Raw genomic sequence first — 25,974 nt, 5'->3', positions numbered from 1 at the left:
ATTCTTGTTGTTCTTATTAATTTTACATAAACTGATAAATTCTCTTACACAAGATGTATCAAAACCAAAACAAAATTAAACAAACATTCACATAAAAACCGATCTAAAGTCCCATTAGATAAAAAATAAAGAAAAGAAAAAATATTAATATTATAATAGGAAATAAAACCAAACAAATATTTACAATCTTTTCTGTTAAACTACAGTTATGTACACAGTGGGTGGTCAGTGCTGCCTCCTGGAGGACGGCAGAAGAACTTGTTTCCTTTGGAAGAAAGAATAAACGACAATACAGTTGAAATATCAAGATTTGTTTTCTCCTAAATTAACACACATTGGACGGACATGGGTCAATCACCGCTTCGAGGTACAAAGTGGGTTGATCCAATCAAATTAGCTAAAAACTGGCTTTAAATACGTTGTTACAAGTGTTTTAAATGATCACACGTCATCCTCCTGTTATCGTTAAAGAAACAATCCTGCACGTAAAACTCTAAAAGACACAAAGCCCCTGAAAAGAGTTCGTCCGGTAACGTCAAAGTCTTAAATTTAAGAATTTCAGTCCCGATTTTCGCCAATTGTCGCCACCTACAGGCAGAGAAAGTGTATAAACACAAAGGAGCCTTGAGGGACTTCATGACAATGAGCTCTTACTTTTACAAAACAGTTTTGTTCCTGAACATGATGCTTCTTTTGTATATTTTACAGTTTAATTAATATTCTTACTTATTCTTTTAAGTGCAAGAAAAGAGACTGAGACTCCGACATCACAGATTCACTTCAGGTTGTGGTTTGGATTTGAACGTATCCAGTGTTTCTGATCGGTTGAGAGAACGAGTCTTTACTTTTTGGGACATTATCGACTTCAAGTTAAAAAAAAAATGTAATTATTGTGACAGCGAACGAGCCAGAGGAGTAAATATTGAAGTATTTTCTTCTTTTTACCCGGGAAGCTTTACGATGGAACCCTGTTTCCAAACAGCTCGACTGTGCTGAACAGAACAAGACAACTAGAGGAGGAACAGAATGCTTCCTGAGCCGTCACCGGCAGAACAAAGAGTATCACCGCATTCCTGAGGTGTCATTTTCTCCGAAAGGGAAAAGGTGTCAAGTGGATCCAGTTTTAAATCCACTCCTCTTGTCACGTTTCCCAGATAACGACCATTTGTTCCAGTTCACAGGCTCAAACCCTTCATTTGCTCTAGGGAACTTTTCTTTTGTCTCCGTCTTGTAAATCTTTGTTCTTGGCAGCAGCTACGCCGCGGCACAAACATGTGTGGGTGAGAAGAATTTTTTAAAACCCCTGAAACAATGAAAGACGCCGCAACTTAGAATTATCGCGATGCAACAAAGAGGAACTGTAACCTGCAGTTAACAGGACTGACTCCATCGGAACAATCAGGGTTGTTGACGTAAGACCTGCATCCGCCCGGCGCCCTCATCTCTTGAGCCAAACAAACACAGGAGACGGATCAAGACGCCGCTGAAGGGAATCAAACCGTCATCACGGCAGATCGGTCCCCGGAGCAACGGGTGAAGTCAGGGATACAAACATTGTCAGATCGCTGCGAGCTCTGAGCTCGGCAGGTTGGACTTGTGCCGGAACAGGCATGGCGAGGCGATCATTAACTTTTCCGTGGAGAGTTTCTCTGTTTGATTGTTTGTTTACTGTTTTATTGACGTGGGATCGTTTTCAACGTTACTCAAATTAACGTTCAGTGTAAAAAAAGAAGAAGAAGAAAGATGTCAAGTATGAATCTCAGTACATTCGTCGTATTCTCACAGACACACACACACACATGCACACGTATCAACACATATTTACACAAGTGTTTCCACCTCTCCTTGACAGTTCGTACCATGATTAAAGATGGTGTCGGGGGCGGGGGGGGGGGGGGGGATGTTGGCAGCACAGTTGTTGGAAAAGTTCATTTTGTTGTTGTTGTTGTTGTTGTTGTTTAAAGGTTTGTCCCGGGATGTGAAGAGCTGGAGTGTGTGTGATTGTGTGTGTGTTTGTATCAAGTTTTGCATGTTTTTACATTAACACACGTGTTGTGTTTGATAACAGAACCCCCCCGAGCGCCCGGTGGATCCTCTGGTTTGACGTGATGGTGACTGACGGCAGGTGATCGGCTTTATCTCAGAGGGGAAAACTTAAAACCTGGAGAAGTTTGGAGAAGGACTGCTGATTGGCTTATTTCCCTCTTTTTCTGGTACACCAAAAGTGAATCCAATCCTCATGATCGCCCCCTGGTGGCTGATTGTAATATATATCAAAAACTCTCCCTCCTCCATGTTAGTGGATGTGACATGGACCAAATTAAAATTCAAAGTACAAGTTAAAAGCTTTTTTATAAAGATGTACGAAACGGCTTCCCCAAAGCGCCTTGATCGCCCTCTGGTGGCTGGATGCAGAACAAACTGCAGTCACTCAACCTGTGTTAGCATCGAGCTCCAGGACCAACACCGGCACACAGGGAGGATTTTGTTTCTGTTCATATTAACAACGTGACGTTGGAGTGGCGGTCACGTCCGGATACTGCACTGTCTGTGTTCTGTATGTACAGGTTCGATGCCCGTGCTAGTTCTGGTGGCGCTTCATGTGCAGGGCCAGGTGGTCGGAGCGGGAGAAGCAGCGGCTGCAGGCGATGCACTTGAAGGGTTTGGCCCCGGTGTGTTTCCGGTAGTGTCGGGTGAGCTCGTCCGATCGGGCGAAGCGCCAGTCGCAGCTTTCCCATGTGCAGCGGTACGGCTTCTCGCCTGTAAGAGAGAGAGAGAGAGAGAGAGAGAGAGAGAGAGAGAGAGAGAGAGAGAGAGAGAGAGAGAGAGGGGGGGGGGGGGGGTTAACAAAATGCATATTTCATATATTATCATAACTTTTTAAGATCATTAGTATTGTTCTTATGTGTTGGTTCCAGAATTGGTCAGATTCATAATCAGAGGGTCCAGTTCAATCTCAGGGTTTTAAATTGATTTCCTTTCTACCTCTTTATTATTTGACATGAAAATCTACTTCTTTGGATTTGAAACTTTTGTGTGAGACAATTATTAATGAAATGTGTAACATGATCCTTTTCAAAACCTCTTTGTTTACTTGTTTGAATCTAAACGTCTTTATCGCCCCCTACTGGCTGGTTGAAGTGTAGGTACATAAATCTTCCAGCTCCATGTTAGCAAATGGGACATGGGCTGAACTAAAAAGTTGTGAGTAAACGATAACAACTCTTTACAGATGTTTTTTCCTCTGTATCAGGTTTTCTGGTGATGGAGATCCTCGCAACGCTTTTCAGTTACTAACAATAACTTAAAGTTTGAGTGCACGTGAACATCCCAACGTCACAGTTTGATGCAACAACAGCATAACACAACAAGTGATTGATTTCTTGAGTCTGAATCACAAACTCACATGAGCACAGACTCACACCAGATGTTTTTCCAGCTCTTATTTGTGTCGTTCTCATCAGTTCTATGTTATCAGTAAACATTTGAATGCCAAACGTTAATTGTGTGTCCTGGTGTGAACCTGTGTTGTGTTTCTAAATGGAGGTAATGAGTGTTGAGGTATTTTTAAACGTGTGGTTTGCTGTTGTGCACGATGCGCTCGGAGCTACGGAGCTGAACTCGGAGATAAAGTTACACGGTGTACTGCTTTGGACAATGCACTGAACAACTGGGTCAGGTAACACACACCTACACACACACACACACACACCTACAGACACGCAATCCTTCAGCAGCAGAGCAGGGTTGTTTTGGTTTGTTCACACACACAACAACAAAAAGAACCGGAGACAAAGTTTGTTTCATTCACAAACCGCAGAATGTTTAAAAAAAGAACCGTCGCAGCTGAAAGACGACTTTATTAAATTCCTGAGAAGTTTAGTTTATGAGGAGCTGACAGCAGTAACCACTGTGTGTGTGTGTAGGTGTGTAGGTGTGTGTGTGTAATGCTGAGGGACACACCTTTATTTATAGTTACATCTGTCATTATCAGTGTATGTATGTATGTGTGTTTGTGAGTGTGTGTAGAGTGGAAGGTGGAGCTTGTAACAGAAAGTGTGTTTTAACTGATTCAATCTTTGGACAAATATGAAGCAAAGTGAAGGTGTGTGTGTAAAGCAAAGCAAATGTATAAATAGAATTATCTTAATCTCTCTGACTGTCTGGTCTTCATGTGTCTTCCTGGAACACGACAAAAATGTGTTTGTTTATTTGCAGAGTGTGTGACGCTGATCAAGACGCAACAGGAACATTCACAGCCACTGTGGAGTAATGTGTCAGGAACGGGTCCCTGTTTGTGTCTCGAGCAGAAAATAAGCAAATGCACAAATTTACCATTGTATATTTGGGATTTGTAAAAATGTTATCAAACAAATGTAACTGAGATCTGATGGATATAAGTTTTCTGCATGATTTATTCCGTAAAATTAAGTTTTCATATCAGCAAAGAAACTCATATCAGACCTTTTTATCGGCTAACTTGATAAATCAGTTTCACTCTAATAAATATTTGGTTTTATATGAAAGACAGAGGAGCTTTAAAACTGAACCTTATTGAACTATACTGTGTTATCATCTAACTCTGTAACCTGCTCATTGTTCACTGCACTTTACTGTTGATCACCTAAAGTAAATCCCATTGTTTCTTATGGTGGTTCTTGATGAGCAGCTGAAAATAAACTTTCAACACACCGAAGACTAACGAGTTCATTTAACACAACGTTAACACAACCACACCCAAACCCTGACATTTCTCCGCTGTGCCACGACCTGTTGTTTCTGCTCAGTGAGCTAATCATCAACAAAGAGAAAAGGCTCTGTTGAATGGGCCGGTTTGCACAAGAGGAGGAAAGAGAAAGAAGCCGTCGTTCATAGTCGAGCTGGAAATGACCGTCTGGGAATCGAGAGCACAAACAAAACTGAAAGAGACTGAAAGAAAACACAGAGTCCTTAATCTGTGGTTTCCTACTTTCTGAAGAGTTAACGTCTGCTCATACATTTCTGTAAAAATAAATCATTCCAGGATATAAAGGATTCATCCAACTTCAATGTTTGTTCACTCTCTGAAACCTCTTTAAAGAAGTCAGCTTTTCCTTTTGGACGAACTCGTGTCCTGTGAGGAATCTCTCCTGCGAGTCGTGGGCGAGTGAGCGTGACTCTCTCTCTGGTGGTTCGGGTCATTAAGTGCTCGTTAGCAGCTCAGACCCCAGCTGATTAGATAACTCTGACTATTGGTCATCAATCACTGAGTGGCAGCTATTAGCGGAGCAGAGGGTTCAAAGAGCAGAGGAGGAAACGGTTCGACCATAAAGCACGAAAAAAAGAATAAAGAGAGAGAATCAATTTGTGGTTTTATGAGAGAATGAATATGTTTTTTATAGATTTAATAAAAAAAAAAAGCCTCTTGAAATGAGAATAACGCAAAGATATCCCAACTGCATTTGTCCAATAAGTTAAAAACTGTAAATATATTAAATAATTTATATTATAAATCGTTATAACATCCAACCAGCACCTAACCCCCACATCAGAGGCTCAGAAGCACTTCAGCCTCCTGTTTGGACAATATCCTGTTTCTCAACTTCACTGCACTTGATTGCTGTGTGTGTGTGTGTGTGTGTGTGTGTGTGTATGTGTGTGTGTGGAGCACCAGTGTCTCCATATAAAAGGCTCTCGAGCTGCAGGTGTGTTGGTTTTGCTCTACAGATGAACTGTCGGGGTCAAAAGCGCAGCCGCCGCCTCTCAGACTAATTTCCTCCCGGGCCTCTGAGGCTGAAACGCACACAGAGCAAACACCAGGGGCTCGTGCAGGATCCTGAACAAGCTGCCAAACGGTGGAGATCTGCCACATGCATCATCCATCCTCACGTGCACGTTCCTGCTATCTAAAGGAGAGCGTTGCGTTTTGTAGAGATGGATAAAAAAAATCACCCGCTTCCATTCGATGGTGAAATCGTGTCTGGATGTGCAGATTAAAGAAATTGTGCCAAAATAAAAGTTTTTTAATGTCTTAAGACTTAACTTGATTCGACTCGTCTTCATAATGGTGCAAGAGGATTATAGAAACAATCTGATGAGATAGAGGTTTAACAAACAAGACATTTACTAAGACTTGTACTTTGAAAAATGTACTAGAAAATAAAGTTGTACTAAAGTGATCCTTTTCTGGTTAAATTGATTTTCAGCAGGAAAAGTTCTGCTAAAGTTAGCAAACTATACAGAGTGTGATCACTTCCTCTGCTTCCACTGATACTAAAAGGATTATAAATCACATATAAAACTATAATATAATATATAAAAATGTATAACATCAGAGATTCTGATGTTTTCAGCGTCATCCTCACTTCGCAGGATTTTTTCTTTCAAACTGTAAAAAGCTTTTACAGACAAACAAACACCAACTGTTTGTTCAGGTGGCTGTTTAGAAACGGTCAAACTATTATTTCACTCTCACACACACACACAGACACACACACACAGACACACACACACACACACACACACACACACACACACACACACACACACATGCACGAATCATCATAAATCATAACAGACAAACACTCAGTCTCAGCAAAACACACACACACATACACAGCAACTACACATCAATCACACTGGGCCACAAAAGCCTCTGTCAGACTCATGTGTACTTTACACAGGAACATATACATCGTATATTTACTCTATAGGAGGCTTCAAGTTTCTGTGACTCTCTGAACTCTCTGCGTGGAAAACTGATTCCTGCTTATTCCTTATTCCTCTCTTATAACTTTAGAACAATTTTCTATTTTAAATCAAATTTAGTTTGAAGCAAGTTTTTAAAATAGAGTATTAAGGCCATATTGAAGAAAATACATTTTCCAGAAGAATTTGTAACATTACGAGAATAAAGTAGTAATATTTCTGTCTGAATATTTCCAAAATACGAGAAAATCTTTCTTCCAATCAAATCAATACGGAAATAAAAGGTTAAAAGTGCCGAGAACGTTTCTCCATTAAAATCTCCTTTGACACCACGTGGCAGCTTCTAATCTAAAGTCAATTTGCATTTCAAATAAAAGACATTTAGCTGATAAGTGAACCAACTCGGAATGAGTCAAGAACGGTGTTAAATGGAATGTCAACTAACAGTGAGGAGGACAAAGGTCACGGCTAAATAACGGCAGTTTCCACCCACACTTCACGGCCAATCCATCAAATCTACGGCAAATACACTGATAAGAAAAGTAAGAAAGAGCTGAAAACTTGAGATTTTTCAAACCTTCGACTTCAAACCACAAATGACTAAACCAAGTGTGTTTAAATACGAGAGGAGAGTAATAATATTCACTTTGCTGTTTTAGAGTCCGAGAGCAAACAGGCTGTTCCAGGACGCCCATAAACTCTTTGTGGCGCTCTCAGCTTTATCAGCAGGGCCGGTGTTTGTGAAGAGGGCTGGAGGGTTCCCTAATCAGGCCGATAGCGCTCCGCTCTTTACAAACACACACACGCACAAACACTCGCACAATTACGAAAGTCCATGTGCAGGACTGCCAATGGCTGCCAGGGGCCACGGTCAAGGCTGCCCCCCCCCCCCCCCCCACCTGTTTAGCAATGGGTGGGTGAGATTGTTGTGATAGCAGAGTTGACAATGACCATAGATGGTGGTTCAACAACAATGTGCACATCAACAGCTTCCGGGTGGTTCAGGACCTTGAAGACGGCTGCTTTTATTCTGAAGCTGCGACAGGAAGTCACATGAGCTGATCAGAGGTCAGTGTTTTTATCGTTGTCGCAGATCGATTGCGTTCTCCACTGGCGGCCGAGGCGAACGCGGTCGATGGGAGAAAATTCGTCCAATCACCTGCCAGGGATATTTTATAAATCGCAGAACATTTTCCAAACACTTTCCAACCAAGTCTTCTCAGGGGCTCCAGGTTGTCTGACTTGTTTTTTTCAGAAAAACTTTGAGAGCAGATTCCCGATCTAAATATAAACCGTTGAAAAGTAGCTTGAAAAGAGGAGGGGCATGAAAAACTCAAGCCTTCATCAAACTGACACACTCACAACTTCCTGATTCTGTCATCTCGGGAAAACAAAACCCTGATTCATCCCCGTGACAAGGAAATGAAGCAGACGTACAGTAAATCACTGACGATGTATATAGATGAAGGAACTACAGTACATCGTGGGTGTGGACATAAGCCTTCTGGCAAGGCAACATACATTTCCACATGGAACCTCTACATGCACGTACTCTATTATTCAACCGGAACAAATTATAGTCCCTGTGATTGTAAGACAGATTCAACAAACATGATGCATCTCTGATGTTGCTATACATACATCAATAACAAGAGAGACATGATGTCAAATAAGGTCTCTGACAAAAAGTGTCTCAGTGGAAACCATCAGCTCTCACCATCAGATTCCAGTGAGCACGTGAAAACTGTATTGCAGATGTAGTTCTATCAATTAGGCAAAGATATCCCTGTTACAGTATTGTGGTAGAATAACAATGAAACGCTATCTGCATCTGGATTATGAGGAAGTACATAGAGCAGATAGAGATTAGAAGGGGACCTAGGAAAGAGCCTTGGGGTACTCCACGGATCAGAGAATAACCATTACTAACAATCAGGGTTTTGATTGAGGGATAGAAACTGTTTGGAGTTAAAGGGATATTTGATAATTCAACATCATTTGATCAGAACATGTCAATAAGGTCAGAGGAAGCTGCACGAGGCCGAGGAGCGACGCCCGCTCCACACTCCGGTTCGGGTTTAGTTAATTTCTTTTGATTCGCCCGGAGTACTTCTTATTGTCTCTCGAACATTCTCAGGTCTTGAGTCATCAGCAGCTGAACGCGTAACAAGACCGGGCAGGCCTCGCTCCGCCTGATCAGAAGTCAGGTCTGTTGGTTGGATTAAGAAATATGACCAGAACAAGCAGTTGAATAAATGTCTCTCGTCCGATGAAGTCAAAGAGCAGAAGAGAAGGAGTGGTGGTTTCTCTGCTGTTATAATGGGCTGACTGCAAGTGTCTTGAAATATCAAATGAAATATATTTCTTTGTGAAGTTATTTCCTGTGTTTGTTACTCGTCAATAACAGAATAAATGATTTGATTGAAGAAACCTGAGGAGGACTAATCCCTCTGAGGATGATGTAGACCCATGAAAAGGGAATACAGGAGTTTGACATTTTGACAGCTGGATTAATCAGTTTGACAGCGGAACCTCCCCCAGGTGCAAAATGGTTTTACAGCTGTGTGTTGAGAGACAGACACACATTAGCTCACCATTAATCTCTAGTAACAGATGCTGCAGGTTAATATACAGAATCTATAGCAGAGAAACCAGATTCTGGGGCTGCAAGGATTTGGTCGCCCGCAGGTAAACAGCCCGTGTGGAGAGAGATTCATTTGTAGATTTATAAAGATTTAGCAAAATCTGGATTTAAAACACCTCCAAAAAGAATCACTGTTTGTGTTTTGTGCAGAGAAATGAACGATGAGCTGAAGACTCTTTGCTTGTTTATCAGAAATTGTCATAATCAACATGTTCTCCCTACTCGCTTACATATTCCTGGTTTTGTTGACCCTTCTCACTGTAGAATTTACAGCCTGTTTGTCTTTTGCGCTGCTGTGACACAACTTCCCCCCTGGGATCCATAAATCTGATCTGTTTATGACCACAGAGAGATCTTCTTCTACATTCAGTCACGTGCTCGCTCGCTCTCTCTCTCTCTCTCTCTCTCTCTCTCTCCCTCTCTCTCTCTCTCTGCCACCGGTTTCCCACTGTGACATTAATCACATGAGTAAATCTGTGAAATCCAGGTCTGAGGCTGCTGGAGATCCACAGGTTTCATATTACAGAACGGGCCACGCATCGAAACCAGTCCCCCCTCCTTCCTCCTCCATCCTCTGACAACAGGACTGAAAAGCAGGAGTAACTGGTTTGGCCTTTATTTCAACGGTGCGCCTTCCCCCCTTTTATTTCCCTCGTCCTCCCCTCCTCCCTCCTGCTCTGTTATCTCTCTCTGGGGAAGCTCGGCCGACAGGTACGAGCACGTAGAAACACGCCGGAGGAAAAACAAAAAACTCTTAAGCAAACCAACGTGGCTTCCCTGCTGTTTTAGCCTTTCTTCGGGCTAATCCCCTTTATAGTCACTGGGTGTATCGAAACCGGAGATTTGACAGGATGAGGAATAAAACACACGAATGAAGTTGATGAACTCTGTGACTCGACTGGTTTGAATCCGAGGATTAGTTTGGAAATGCACTGAGCAGGAGCCAGTACATGTGACTTTACTGGGAGGCACAGGGGTTGGGGCAAAAACACACTCTCTAAATTCGCTTTAATGTGTTAAATTAAAGATAATTTTTCTAGACAATTACTTTACACACTTTTCCCTATTCTCAAACCTCGAGATCTTATTTTACTATTTGCTTTCGTCTTTATTTTTCCTTCTTTCAGCAGCGATGGAAACATGACACCCGGTGAACGCACTCATTTCTTCATCTTTATTTTAAGGCTTCACCTGATTCTGATGCACATCCAGCTTCAGGGCAATGAAAGATTCTAAACTTATTGTTTTTAACATAAGCAACAAGGATATTTTGTCTTTGTTTCATGAAAGATGCAACACTGCTGAGACAGAGAGGTTTCTGGCTTTACCGGTATTAAAAAAACAACTAAACCTGTGGGTACTCACATATTTTCAAGTAAAAGAGGTAGAATACACGATTTAGAATAGAGCATCTATGGTTTAGGAGGTAGAACGGATCTCTCGCCAACCATAAGGCCGGTGGTCTGATCCCTGGCTCCTCCACAGCTAAATGAAGTGTGTGAATGGGACTTTGAGTGGCCATTAGGACCAGCTCTGTTTGAATTGACTGCTTCCAGCCTCTGCCTGAGGAGAAGGGTTCTCTCACCTGTGTGTGTCCTCTGATGTGCCTTCAGATGAGAACTCTTTGTGTAAACTTTGCTGCAGCCTGTGAAGAAACGAGAGAAACCATGAGACACGATGAAACATTTGAAATGTGCTCAACTGACATGTTTGCTTGGGACATTACAAGAGGAGCCAGTGAGGCACACTTCTGGACCATGCTACGATGTGTGGCATAAATACATAATTGTACAAAGATCCAGAGAAACAAAGTTAATGTATTAATAGTCTATAGGCTGGTTTAAATAAACCATAAAAGACCTCCAGTTAGTTCATTTATGAATTCTTAAGTTTGTATATCTCAGTATATGAAGCGTCTGCCAATGAGCTGTCATGATGTCCCCGGTTTCAAACACAACTGCAAATTAAGTTGAGTCTAGATTTTGTTGTCTTACACTTTTTTATCAATCTGGTTCAAATTAAAAAGTTTAAAGTTTCATTGTTGCCATGAAAACTTGAGTGAACTCCACTTGAAGATTAACTCAAAGTTTAAACTTGCTATTCCAAATTCCTTGAAGCAACAATAGATCAACAACTTTCTTTAAACTTCTCCCTGAGTAAACTCCCACCTCGGCCTGGACAGTTTATAAACGTGATCCAGGCAGACTGATCTCACCTCACTGTCATATCTCTTTAGATTAACATGAGACTTAATCATTTGTAGAGAAGTGATGAATGTCCTGGCGCCGTGTTATTAAGTATGTCTGCAATCTTGTTTGTGCACAATTGTTTTTGGGAGGCGGCTCATTACTGAGAGATTCACATCTGTGCTCGGGGACGAGGGCTTATTTACACAACAGGGACACAGGGAGGCAACTATTTGATCCGACCTGTCGGAGCGGTTGTGTTGGAACTTGTTTTCATAAGTTATTTATGAATCAAACTGTCAATAAACAGCAGGAAAGGTCGCAGGCCTCACGCTCGTGTGGGTTTCTGTGCATCAAAGTATAGAGTAGATGCACCTCAGCCTGTGTGTGTGTGTGTGTGTGTGTGTGTGTGTGTGTGTGTGTGTGAGTAAGAGTAGGTATCCAATTGCATAGTGTGTTTTATCCGTCGCCTGAGGGCTTCTACACATGATTGGTTTTACAGTCGAGTTCAGACGAGGACACGTTGAACATGGGTCATCGAGTGGCAACAACTTCTTTATGATTTTCAGTTTAACACAACGAGCTGAGCTGGCAGTTTTCCAGAATGAAACAATGCTTCCTGAGACCTCAGGCGACTTCACAGAGACATGTAGAAGAATTTAAAACGTATTTAAACCCGTGTCAACTTCCGTTTGTCCTTCTCAGCTGCCACAGTTGAACATTTCGTTTTTTCCTGTCTGAACGCAGCTCTGCATTTATTAGAGCATGTTTAGATGTGTTGTGTCAGTGATGTGGATCTGCTTCAGTGTTTTCTGTGTTGGAGAGAATCTGCCTTCACCACAGAACCTTTACTCTCACAGAACCTATGAAAACACGAGGAAAGGGAAACATGTGTCTCCTTGTTTTAAGTAAAACCTGAAAGTGGAAAACCTGCAGTCAAGCTTTTTGCCCCTGGTGCTAAAATGTCTTTCACACAAAAAGGAAAAGTCACTAAATCAAGCCAAACAAGTTTTCGCTTGAGACGTTTTTTGGGCGTTAAACAAATGAAGCACGGACCTTGGTAGTCACAGAAGTGGATCCTCCTCTTCTCCAGCTCCGGGTTGTTCCGCCTGTTGTATTTGGGGCCCGTCAGGACGCCCTGGCCATGTGTCATCAGCAGAGCGTGGGGGGACATCCCGGTCACCTTCATCCCCCCGTGACGCTGCTGGTAGGGCGGCGGAGACGCAAAGCTGAGCAGCTCCGCGTGGTCGGGGCTCCCGGGCTGGGAGTTGGGGGGTGAGGGCGGCAGGCTGTGGGGCGCTGTGTGCTGGGAGGCGCTGGGATTGACGTGGTAGTAGCCGTGCTGCTGGAGCTGCTGCTCCTGCATCATGTAGTGGCCGTTGGACGTCGGCAGCCCGACGCCTCCGAGGCTCATCATCGTCCTGCTGCCTGCGGAGCCGTGCGACGCCGGGGACGAGTGCGACAGCGTGAGGTCGGAGCAGCTGGTGATGGGCATGTGGTAAACCTGCGACTGGGGCGCCGGGGGGCCGATGTGAAGCTCTGTGTCCAAACTCGACTGCTGCTGAGATCCACTGACGCCTCCAGAGCTCATGTCGGGTTTGATGAAAACGTTGTTGACCACAGGCGGCACGCTGAAGACGGAGGTGAAGTCTGGCAGGGCCTGGGTGGTGCCGGAGGAGATGGAGCAGGGGACCTCCAGGCCCGGTTCGATCTTGATCTGCTGGGGCGTGAGGGTCTTGGTGTTGGGCCTGTAGAGGCCCGTGCGGAGGTGGGTGGTGCTGGGGAGGACGAGGTTGATGTTGAGGCTGTAGGGGCTGGGCTTCTCCTCGGAGAAGAACTCGTCCACCACCGAGGCGCTGTCTCGTCTGTACTTCTTGTCAACGCAGAGAGTCGAGGGGTTCATGAGAGGAACGTGGACCTCAGGCAGGTATTTGTCCAGCTCCAGTCGAATCTGAAAAGAAAAAGAAATAAATAATCAATTTAAGCAATGTCTAATTATTCCAGAGGACGAGTCATCATCAGTGAAACCATTTTAAAACAGCACCGAGACACATGGGAAACGTGCAAACTCCCCTTTGGTAATTCAAACGAATTTAGAATTAAATAAACTAAATGTTATTGCACAATTTTCCAGAAGCCCCACTGGTAAACAGAGAATGAAGAATAATCTTTTCATTTGGAATAATGATCGTTCAGGTGTAATCCAGCCACAAAGAGCACGAAGCCCTGAACAAACATCACGTCAGCACAGAAACTTTTCCACACACGTAGAATCCAACAATGTCAAACGTCAATGATGACGATGATGATGATGAGGATCATTGTTGTTGTTTTCTCAAGTTGCCAGGGAGACACAACTGTCAGTCACTTCACTTGCATGACAAAATGTTTTCATGCAACAAGACTGGGCAGGCTGGGAGTAAAAAAAACTACACAAAACGCAGGTGGTTGCCTCACTTCAGGTCGAGAGCATTATCTGATCCTCAGGATTTACTGGTTTGTGTGTGTGTGTGTGTGTCTGTGTGTGTGTCTGTGTGTGTGTGTGTGTCTGTGTGTGTATGGGTTTGTGTGTGTGTGTCATTCAGAGTCTATGAAGCATTCAGTCAGTCCTTTAGAGGCGCACAAGCCGTTAAGTAAAGAATCTCTGCTGCAGAGACCACACACACACACACACACACACACACACACACACACACACACATGAACACACACAAATGTATAAATGCACTTGTTATAGAAATGCAAAAGAAAGCAAATGTACCTATGCACACACTGCAGCCTCACATCGCACACTCAACTACGCACAGACACACAAACAGGTGGACAGTTCCCTGGGTGGGTGTGGCCAGTGGAAGTGATTCGATGCATGAAGAAGAAGAGGAGGAGAATAAGCAAAACAAAGGTGGACGGCCTGAGAACGAGAAACCTAAACAAATGTGAGGTAAAAATAGAGCGACCAGACAGAGTGCTCCCAACGACAACAAGTGATGCACCGCCCAGCAGAGAGGGGGGGGGGGGGGAGGAGAGAGAGAAAGAGGAAGAGAATGAAATGAATGAAAAAGGACGGAGAGACAAAGGTTTTAATAAAACGGACTTTTCTCTACGTTTCTTTACTTTATTACATTTCTACTCAAACCACTTTGAGAGGTGTTGATAATCTACATCCTCAGCATTTGTAATTTATTGTTTTTTCCTTTCATATCTCTTTCATTCTCTCGTCTACCTCTTTCTGACCTGCAGCTGCTGTAACAACTGAATTTCCTCTTTATGTGGATCAATAAAGTTTTTTATCTTATCGTATCTTATCTGGTTTTATCTGTGTGCAGGAAAGATTGTTTCTCTACATATGAACACATCTCTGCTTGCATTTACTGTGAATATGCTTGAGTATCTGTGTGTGTGTGTGTGTGTTGTGTTCTTGTTCAGTTGTGTCCACAGGATTAACGCTGCGTGTCCGTTTTTCATCGCAGGTGAACTCGCGGCAGCTTATCACCGCTGCAATCTGAGCGCTCGGTGAAATTAAAGTCCTGGGTATTTACTAGGGGGGGGGGGGTAAACAAAAACAGCCTCTCTGTTTCCTGCTCACTGAGGACTCCTGTGTGCCGGGACTCAAACAGCGAGGGTGCTGTTGGGTGCTGGCAGCTGGGACCCGCTGGTGCCCTTGTCCCTGTTTGGTTCCTCCTTCCTGCCGGCCGACTCGGTTCCCTGATTTATCTGCTTCTTCTCTCACCACGGACGTTTCTCTCTTTAGCCTCTTTATGCAGAAGGAAAAACGTCTGTGCAGAGAGAAGTTAGAGCCGTGTGTTGGGGTTCGGATAAATTACACTTGTCTACATGCTGTTAGAACGTACGACAACTGGAGGTTACCCTGATGTAGCTCATGGGTCAGGGAAAAGAAGGCAAACACACTATAAACTACACAATGAAGCTCTGATTGTGTAAGTCTCTGCCAAGGCTCCATCTCACCGAAGCCGTTTTTCTATGAATCATCTACAATGTGGTGCACTTATTCTAATTCATCCCACCACAGTTACGATAACATGAGCCATAAGGTTTTTACCATCCACGCAGACATTTGGACCTCATAGTATCAGGGGCAGTTGTGCTTGAGAGTGATGTACGTGCACCCCCGCTATCCATAACCAACATTACATCCCATAAAGTGTTGTGGTATCTGTCCAGTAGATTTTGCACAATCCTGCTAACTAACTAACAAACAAACTCAGATGCAAAGATAACTTCTTTGGCAGAGGGCGCTAGGTTCAAGGTAGAGCACAAACATCCTCCCCCCCGATCTGCAGCTCAATGTGGTTCTTTCCTGACCGATACATGGCCCACAGTAGTTTTCATGTTATCCTGCTAAAAACAAACAAACCAGTAAAATATAACGTCCTTGGCAAACATAATAAAAAAAACCCATAAATGATTTAGAACGAGTCCGTGACCGACGCCAGCTCCTGTTCTAACTCCACTTCCACTGGAGAAATGAAAAACCTGCAGCCTTCAACGTCCTGTTCACTTCAAAGTGAACGTCTGTTTTCACTCAGGTGGAATCTCTGTGTTTTGATAGAAACTGTTCTTCAGTAATTTGGAAACTGCCTCGTTAGTGAACGCACAGCAACATCAAAGCAAACCGGTTGAACAACTACAATTAAAAAAAATGTCTCCGTATAACTGAGCTCGACCACAGTACAAGATCTTTGGGCCAAGACGGAGTCGGTTAATAATTGGAGAACACGTACAACTGCTCCGCTCTGAATCCTTCTGCCTGATAACAGCCTGTTATCAGCTCCACTCAGGTTTATGGGATGGAGTGGGAGTTTCCACACAAACGCCAATATGACATGTTCTACAAAGAGAATCAGCTCCAAGTGTTCCTCTTATCATACTGCTTTCCCACTCAGGTATAGAAATCAGGCTTTCAGAGTCTTGAAACTGGCAGGAGAGCTGATATGAGTCATCACCTCATTCTAGAACAGAAACAGATGAAGTAGAGATGTTTCTGTACATGAAGCATGTATAGGGGGCGCTGTTTCCCCAGGGAAATCTATAGAAATGGAGAGAAACGGCAACTTCCCTGCTGACAAGGCAGCAAACTTTGTTCTGAAGGAATTTGATGTGAATTTAAAGATGGACGACACGACAGCTTCGTAAAAGTGAAGCCAAACCTTCTCGGTCACCCCCTGGTGGCCGGCTGCAGTATAGGTCATAAACCCTATCTTCTAAGTAAAGTATGTTAAATGAACTCATTATCCCGTTCTGATCAAAAAGCCTCCAAGCCACAACGTCTGCTGCGTCTCCATCGGCCTCCTGCTCCTGCTCCTACACGTCACTTGGACTTTATGTTTCTCAGGAATGCGGAGAGATGGTGGCCAGTCGCCTTTGGATCTCCATAAAGTGATAACGCCGGGACCTCCTGGTCTGCTCGCAGTTAAACAGCGGAACAGCGGAACAGGACAGGGGGGGGGGGGACCTTTGAGACCGACAGGTTTTATTGCTGCTGATAGAGGCGGCGACAGGGAGACTTGTTTTGGTTTTACAGGACAGTCACAACTGAGAGTTACTGCAGGTGGACAAAATAAAACATCTATCATCATATATCAAAGAGTGAAGAGTTGATATACAAGTGTAATTACAGGGGTATAACTTTTATTTTATATGTAAAAGTAACTGTAAAGTAAATTGAATGGTTATCCTACATAACGTGCATTTACGCAACATCTTTTTGTTATATATATTATATCTACGTAAACAAAAGTATTGATTAATCTGTAAAATAAGTTTTAAAACACTGTTAGTGACTTGTCTCATATCAGCCAATCTATAATCACTCAGACTATTACGAGAATGATGGGATACTACCACCCATAAATGGAGATATACTTATAAATAAAGATTCTATGTACACAGAAGGGATTTACATATATGAGCAGACCCTGTAGCGTATGTGTGAGAATCTGGTTGAGATGAATCTATCTGTGTGATAAGGTTACACACTCTGTGTGTTGATTTCCGCTCTGTGACACGACACAACGCATTTTTCAAAACCTGCCGTTAACTATTGTGAGACCAGAGGTCGTCTTGGGACAGAAACCAAAATATCTGTGTGTTCAGGTGAACTCTGTGCAAACGATACGAATCCTCACGTGCTGACCTCCGTCTCTTGTTTCTCCTGTCTTTTGTCCCACATAACAGAAAAAGGTGTCTTTTCAAATGTCTTTCCAGCCGTGGACACAGAGTTCACTTCCTGTATTTTTGATTTTCAAATGTTCTTAGAACAATCCCTTTGCATAATGATACAAGGAAATCTCAGCCTGGGGGGGGGGGGAAAGTGCAGGAACAAACAACATGGTACTTTGTCAGCTTCCTGTAACTGAACGTTTTCAGAGACACTCACTGAGCTCTGCCACAAAGTGACATCACCTTTTGTTTTCTCCTCATCAGAGTCGGTTTCTCTGTTTTTCCAGACGAGCAGAGGATCAACAGTGATAAGCGGTGATTAAAAGAGGTTTAGAGGAGTTCTCACACCGCAGGCATTAGAAAACAGCAGAACACCAGCGTCTGCGGGCGCCGTGTGTTGTCTGGTGGCCGGGGCATGATGGGTAATGATGACATCATCAGACCAAACAAAACAAACAGCATGAGTCACATGATGAATCTCTGCGTCCTGGTCAGTTCTGCTGCAGGATCTGACTGATTTATGAGTCTGTTAATACGTCCGGTTGACCTGAATGGATTTTTGCAAAGCAGATAAAACCAATTTCAATGTTTCAATTTGAATTCCTTGTTGACAATCAGTAGTAAAAATAGGTAAACAAAAGTAAGAGAAGAGTTGAGGAGAAGAATGTGGCACTGACAGACGTCCATGCTTCAAAGAAACGTTTCCATCTTAATTTAAAACACATGAGGACGACTGAATTCTCCCAGATGTTTGCTTGTCTTCAGAAATGAACAAAAAACGAATTATTCCCGTCGTCTCTTTTCATCAAACTTTCCATCAGCGACTAAATGAGAGGTTCCTGCGAGCTGCGACTCGCCAGCTGACGCTCGCTCACATGCAAATCAGCTGCGCGTGTTGTGCTGCAAGTCAAATCATTAGTCCGAACCAAACCATCAACGTCCTTCAGCCTCTGCAGCGGGAGGCAACAAGAAGAAAAACCGGAGCCACAGTTCACCAACAGGAGGGGGGGGGGCAGTCTGGTAAAAACTGTGACTTTAGGAGAATGAATGTAAACACAACGAGAATCGAACTCGATCCCAGGAAGTAAAGAAACATCTTGAAAACCCTGGAGAGCCTCAGAATCCATATCTGAGTATTGATCTTCAGGAATCATTAGGCGTGACAGGGAACACGCTCTCGATCTGCTCGCCATGAAGTTACTCTGTAACTCGGCCTGTCGTCTGCGCTCCGTCTTACAGGAACCCCCCCCCCCCCCCCCCCAGAGTGATATAATGACTGAAGAATCTGGAAATCGGTTTCATATCAGTTACTTATTCTGTCATTACAGCTGAGGAGCATGAACACAATCGCTCCACATGTTCAAACCCTGTGTCCTTTGTTTTTTTGTTTCTGCTTCCCCCAGAACGTGGAAGCTTTTTTGTTATGTAGTGGTAAAATTCAAAATCTATGAGTTTTGAATGTTATTAGGACAAAACCAGAAGATGAAATATCACAGACTTGTAAAAATGGGCCGATATGAGCCAATCAGAGCCATTTGTGTATTTCATGTTTGATAACAACATCTTAGGAATCATAGAACTTTTTAACACACACACAAAGATCTGTATGGTCCGGGCTCTAGTCCGGTTCTACGTTACAGCCTGTGGCCACATCTTTTCTAACTTTTACACTAACAACCAAATACTTCAAGTCTCTAAGTGACAAAGGGATGTTTCTCCAGAGCCTCAGAGAAGTGAAGCCCCCCCCCCCCCCCCCACACACTCCTGTTTAACGGCTGCACACTAATCAATATCTTAAATGAACGATATCGATTCCTCTCAGCTCTACAGAGTGTTGTGTGTCTTTCAGCTCATTGTTTCACTGCACGCAACTTCACTGTTTTATTCCAGTTTCACAGGTCTGATGGTTATCAAGCAGCAGGAAGCAGCTGAAATGAAACTAAACAGGCTCAACATCGGACATCACACACTGGAGTTAGTGACTAGACAGCGAACACACAACAAATTAGAGCTAAATACATAGAAAACAATATTAATCTCAATATTTCCCACAGAATTATTTAAATCTATGGCGATGGCAGGAGTTGTGTCCCTTTTAACACATTCCTAGAGACGGACCAAAGAGAGAAGTTCAAACTATGACGTCTGGTTGTCTGCGTGGATGGTAAAAACTTTATGGATGAGCAGGAGACCCAGAGCAAGACATCAAGTCTGGGACCTGTCATAGTGTTTGGCTAACTAGGAAACTTTGGCAGAACAAATGAGAACATGGCGCCTGAGTCTAGATACTCAACGCTTCTAGTACCCGTCGTTTAAAAGTAAAGCACATTGCCGAGTCATGAAGTCGTGACCTCACAATGCTGCGGTGGCGGTGCCTTAGGTGGGGGGGGGGGGAGGTTTCGAGGAGCCTCGTCGACCTTTCACTGCTGCTGTGACTTTCTCACGGTACCGGCTTCTATGATCCTGGCTCTGGCCTCGGGGGGGCCTGTGGAGATGCGGGCCCTGCTCAGACAGGTCGGGCCACATACTGCTGTCACGACACCGAGTTCAGCGCTCTCTTTAAAATACCAGCACAATGACACCGAGACATGTCTGGGGGGGGGGGGGGGGGGGGGTGAAAGAGAGTGAATGTTCTGAATGTTTCAAAGATGAAATGAAAAGTGAGGATCTGGGATCTGTGGCGTGGAACGTGTTTAGAGAAACCAGCAGCTTCCTGGTGGATCCGGAGCACAGGAGGTGAAACCCACTGGGCTGGCTCTGATTTGCCTGAGGGGGGGGGGGGGGGCTACTTCACTTAACCTCGACTTCTTTGTTCCTGACAAAGTCGTGTTTTGCATGAGGCCGATCAGGTGAATGGGGCCATTTTGAGTCGAGCAGAGAGGAAAGTGACCCAGTCCAAAGCTGGTGCACAGAATAATCATAATATAATAATATAACAGGTTTTAAAAGGAGCTTAATTAAAAACTTATGATCATTTACTTCACATTTTCCTCCTCGTAGTTTATTTATCTATTTTTCTATCTAGTCAATGACCAGTGTTGCTCTGGTTTTCAGCTGTGGCTCCGGAGGGAGAGTGGGTCGCTCACTACTCCAAAGGTTGGTTGTTTGATTCCCAGCTCCCCCAGTCCCTGCATGCCGACGTGTCCTTGGGCAAGGCACTGAACCCCACATTGCCCCTGATGGCTGTGCTGATAGTATGTGATGGAAAAAGAGTGTGTGTAGTAGCATTGTATAAATGTGTGTGTGTGTGTGAATGTGGTTTGTAATGTTCAGAAATGTAACCCTTACATTGTGATTCAAAGGATCGCACAAACAAATACACAAAAACTACTTCATTTAGACCAGTGACAGTCACTGTGTGTTACATTTCTCTGCAGCAACAGGTGAGAGAGACCTTTAACTGCTCTCGTTCCATGTGTGCAACAAAAACCAACAACGTCAACCTGCACCACTCACACACAACACAACACAACACATGAGCATCAACCAGACTGTGCATCCAACATTCACCAATGGAATCCAGCGTTGACCCTGAGGGGAAGGGATCTGTGGTTGTGTGGATGTGTGGGTCTGTGGATGTGTGGGTCTGTGGATCTGTGTATCTGAGACCTGTTAACCACACACATGGCGAGAGGCCAAACTCGGCACCATTCGAAGGGGATCCGGTTTCTGTTTGCGTTGTGCTGTGATCACTCAGGCCCGACGCACAATACAAAGCCGTCTAACTTTAATGCGGCTGTCATGTCCCTCTGCGGTGATCAGAGGTTTAACAAACAGGAGGTCGGCTGCTCGTAAAGAACGTTGTTTATCTCTCTACCTGCTTCGGCCTCTTAAGGTTCTGTGACGTTAACCTACATCCTGAATCCTTCTGGCACCGCATTGAGGTTATTCGTGGGTTTGTGTCCAGAAGGGCTTCAAAGGAGACGTTTTACAGACTCAACCTGCTCATCCATCATGTGATCAAATCCCATGACTTGACGTGTCCTGCAGACAGGAATGGACCTGAGACGTCCCCTCGGACTCAGCTTGTTCTATGACCAACAATCTGAATAATAAAACTCCTGCAGCGTACTAACCTCTGTGTTTACAATGCCACAACACACACGCAAATAAAAAGCTTGGTCGGTGTCATATATCAACACAACCAGCTCCATCTTTTACAAACACATTTCCATACACAACTTCACTTTGAATCCAGCGAACAGAGCTTTACATAAAGACGTGGATGCTTTGAGCCGCAGAGTTCCCTCCAGTAGCTCCAGAGCCGGTTTACTGGGAGACGTTAGTGACCTGTCAGGTGTGTGTGGGACTTTAACCTGGTTTACAGGTGAGCTGCCTCCTCCAGGTCAAACTCAGCCTCACGCACTGATAATAAAAAGCTCGTGCAGCTCAAGCGCAATTAAATGGTTTCTATTTATCATTAAATCATTTTTTTTTTATGTGAGATTGAGAAATCCACTGTGTCTGTTAAGGCTTTCAAGATGAATTAACTAAAGATAAATATAATAAAACATATGAGCTTCAAATGAAAACACAAGAAGTGGTTCACCGAGACCCCCGGCTACACGCGGCGGCTCGGCACAGCCTCTCACCCCGGGTTTGACGTCCTCGAACACGGACGCGTCCTCTGCGCCGTCCGCTCCCGACATCCTCACCGGCTTCAGCTGCGTGAACACGGCCCGCTCCTCGGTGGCGTGCGGCGGATTCATCATGGACAATCCTACACTCGCTGCCATTTGAAGTACTTTTAAAAGTTCACGTGTACAAATGGAGGTTTTCTTCTGGGTATACGTGCGTAAAGAGTTTTTTTTTATGCGTAATGCGCTGAAAGCAACCAGGGAATTCCACCGCCCTTCTTCCCTCTGCTGTGGCTCCGAGGGACGTCTCACCTGAGCTCAAGTACGGACCTGCTACCTGCAGGGGGAGACCGACGGGGGGGGCAGCCAATCAGGGCGGAGCAGGCGTGTGGAGGGCCAATCAGCGGCAACTGAGGAGGAACTCACCTGAGAGGGCTGCAGGAGAGGAGGGGGGAACACACACACACAAAGAGATACGCACGCACACACACATGCATGCATACACACACGCGCGCACACACACACACACACACACACACACACACACACACACACACACACACACACACGTTATATCCCTGTAACTACAAGATTTATTTTGAAATCCTTCCTTTATAATAAACTTGCTGCCGAATTTCTTTCTTTCTTCCTGATCACGTTTCCTGAATTGATCATAAAAGTCACTCCAAAGAAAATAAATGAGTCATGCTGATAAAAGTTCACTTGTGGCTTCAGAAACAGAGAAGATCTGTTGTATTCATTTAAACTGATGTAATGGTGACTTAATGAAGCCTGTTGTATCAGATCTGAGTGTGACGAGTTTCTGGAGGATCGATTTATTGGAATCATAAACTCAACTTTTGATTAAATTGTTAAATTTTGTATTTTATTGCAGATAAAAACATCTGGACATGAACAATTAGGAAATAATAGAGCTTATCTGTGACTGTGCGTTTCAAGGCATGCTACAGCAGATTCAGCAAATGATAAGTCTTTTAATGAGTAATAATGGATTCAAAAGTGAATTGCACAAGAGAAGCAAAGGATCAGACAGATCAGTAACCATGAGGAATAACAGACGAGTCTTTACGTGCATCAGACCGGACGAAGACAGATCGACACGACTTCATGGAACCAAACACTTCTCATCACAGTGACTCTCTCATTTGAATTTATCGAATCCCTCTGTTTTATTTGTTCTGTTTTTAAAGCATCGAATAACAAATTAAAACCGAACTTGTGAACGATGTGAACATTTGACTTACAACTATTCACCATTTTAAGATTAAGATTCATTTTTTTATCCCAAACACATGCACAGACATGCAAAGGCACACTCATGCAATTGTAGGGAAATTTAACTTCGGCTTTTGACCCATCTGATGCAGGACACACAGAGCAGTGAGCGACCATGTACGGCGCCCGGGGAGCAGATGTTGGGGAGTAAGGTGCCTTGCTCAGGGGCACTAGACAGTGTAGGGAGAATCCTCTTGGATTTCTGGACAGATCAATCCAGAGACCTTTTCTGCCCATAGTCCAAGTGTCTGCCACTAGTCCACCGCCTCTCCCCGCCTCCTCTTCACTACAAAAGGACAGAAACCCTCTTCAAGAAAAGTTTATTTGAGGCCTATATAGATTTTTTTCGTTCATATTCCATTTGCCAACATGGAGGAGGGAGGATATGACTTATAGTGCAGCCAGCCACCAGGTGGCAATCAAGATGCTTCGGCTTCACATTTGAGGAGACGTCATGTCAACAATCTTTATCTACGAACCTGAATCAATTGTTTTCCCATGAAGTCAAATTCCATAAAGAAATGAGAAAATGAAACTTTGCTGTGAGAAAGTTTACATTTAGCTGCGTCAGAGAAGTTGGAGCTTCCTTGCATTTCTGTAAATTAGCCTGGTGAAACAGCGCCCCCTAGACAGGCTTCCACAGGCAGCCTGTTGTTGAAAGGTGAAAGTTGTGGGTTTCCAAAAGTACACACATGAGAAAACAACTCTTATAAGAACATAAATAAGCTGCTACAACATGTACGGTATGTATATTCATTCAAAACACAAATGGATTCATTGCACTTGTTCAAAATCATTTCCAGTATTGCCCTGGTACACGTTGACAGGCTCTAATGGGTTATATATAATATATATACTTATATAAATATACTGAGATCAGATGAACCACGTGCACAACGCCGCTCACAGTCCAGAAGGTGTTGAGGCTGTTTTCACCGGCTGTAAGTATCAGATAGAAACACAATCCACCTTCTTTTGTCCACGTGGACAGATGATACGCCGCTAACACCTTCATCAGCTGCTCTGCACAAACTGATGAAGACATCATCGCTCGTGGGTTTGACACAGACACTTGTTGCCAAAACCTGTTTTCCTGCAGTATATATCATCCCTGACATCAGCACTGCTGCCTCCTGCAATTAGTCTGGTTCTATTTCTTTATTTAACTGCACCTAAAGGTTAAGATTTATATTGTTACAGCGCCAGGGCCAGATTTATGCCAGTTGTCAGCTGCACCACACCCTCTTCCCTCAAATAAAGGTTATTAGAATATAATCATTTTATTATCACTGCACAGTGCACAAGGACATTTAGCAGCGATCTTTAAAGTGCATGGTAAAAATTGAAAAACAGAAAAGAAAAAATAAACAACAACAAGAGGGAACAGCATAAACACATAAAAAAAGGGTACAATAAAAACAAATTGGTATGAGGTCGAATTTAAATATGAAACACAAATTAAACAGAGCTTAGTTCTCCGATGGCCGAGGGGTAAAAGCTATTTTCAGACTGTTTGTCTGTTTTTTTATTGAAAGCAGGTCAGGGGGCAGCAGGTCAAACAGATGATGTCCAGGGTGGAGAGGGTTCTTCAGGAGGCTGCTCGGCTGCGGCAGCGAGACCTGAAGAAGTCCTCCAGGTGGGGCAGTGGGCAGCCGATGATCCTCTGGACCAGTATGAATCCTAAAGCCAGAAACAAAAACCAGAGGCTGGAAATCGGGGCAGATGCAGTTTCATCACATCCACTAGGGCTCCATCAATCACACAATAACAATAGACATAGTTTGATGACGTCTCGAGGAAGCATGGGATCATGGGAGTTGACGTCTTCTGAAGTGACTCAGGCTCAAACCATGTTCCCCGATGAGGTCATGGATCAACTGATGTATTCACGTTATGCAGCGAACGATCATGAATTATCGGGATCCATCACGAGTGAAACGATGGGAGAACCAAACACCCGACTGGCAAACAGCACGTTTTTCCTGAAGCCCTCAGCGACCAAAATGAAACTTGTGAGATCAGCTCGTCCACGACTGAACCTCTGGCAACACTGGAAACGATGCGTTGATGTTTCCCAGTGAAGATCACAACCGCTGAGTCCATGAAGGACACAATGGATCAACTTTTTAAGTCAATTCAAAGCCTGACATGCGTGTGTTCAGACAGAATCCTCTCTGACTCACCGAGGCTTCATAAAGGCTTCACCAAGGAGCCCAGAGGGTGGAGCTCGTTAAGACTAATCAGCTGAGTCACTATTATAGATTTTCATCAGAGCTGAACGAGGCTTCAGTTCAAATCAGTGGAGTTTCATCTCCAGTTACATCACAACAATAATAAAAAACAAAAGTTTATTCGGGACGGATACGATACATCAACACAACAATCCAATGCTTCAGAAACTGCT

The 25,974-nt window shown here is 43.8% G+C and overlaps 1 protein-coding gene across 1 annotated transcript; it reads right to left on the bottom strand.

The window, feature by feature from the left end:
* Window positions 1-22,555, bottom strand: klf5l (Kruppel like factor 5 like). The gene is made up of 4 exons (XM_062406754.1): window positions 22,290-22,555; window positions 12,574-13,468; window positions 10,917-10,976; window positions 1-2,760 (listed from the first exon to the last, which is right to left on the bottom strand). Exons 1-4 carry the CDS (start codon window positions 22,431-22,433, stop codon window positions 2,582-2,584), a joined length of 1,278 nt encoding a protein of 425 aa, XP_062262738.1. The 5' UTR covers window positions 22,434-22,555; the 3' UTR covers window positions 1-2,581.
* Window positions 22,556-25,974: the final 3,419 nt, after the last annotated feature.

This window comes from Platichthys flesus, chromosome 15 (genome assembly GCF_949316205.1).
Source record: "Platichthys flesus chromosome 15, fPlaFle2.1, whole genome shotgun sequence".
In the NCBI taxonomy this organism is placed as follows: Eukaryota; Metazoa; Chordata; class Actinopteri; order Pleuronectiformes; family Pleuronectidae; genus Platichthys; species Platichthys flesus.
This window is presented reverse-complemented; position numbering and strand designations above follow the sequence as displayed.

Coding starts and splice junctions, on each gene's coding strand:
- klf5l (XM_062406754.1), bottom strand. CDS start 22,433: ATGGCAGCGAGTGTAGGATTGTCCATGATGAATCCGCCGCACGCCACC. Junction 13,469..22,289: donor TCGAGGACGTCAAACCCGGG/GTGAGAGGCTGT, acceptor TTTTCTTTTCAG/ATTCGACTGGAGCTGGACAA. Junction 2,761..10,916: donor ACATCAGAGGACACACACAG/GTGAGAGAACCC, acceptor TCTCTCTTACAG/GCGAGAAGCCGTACCGCTGC.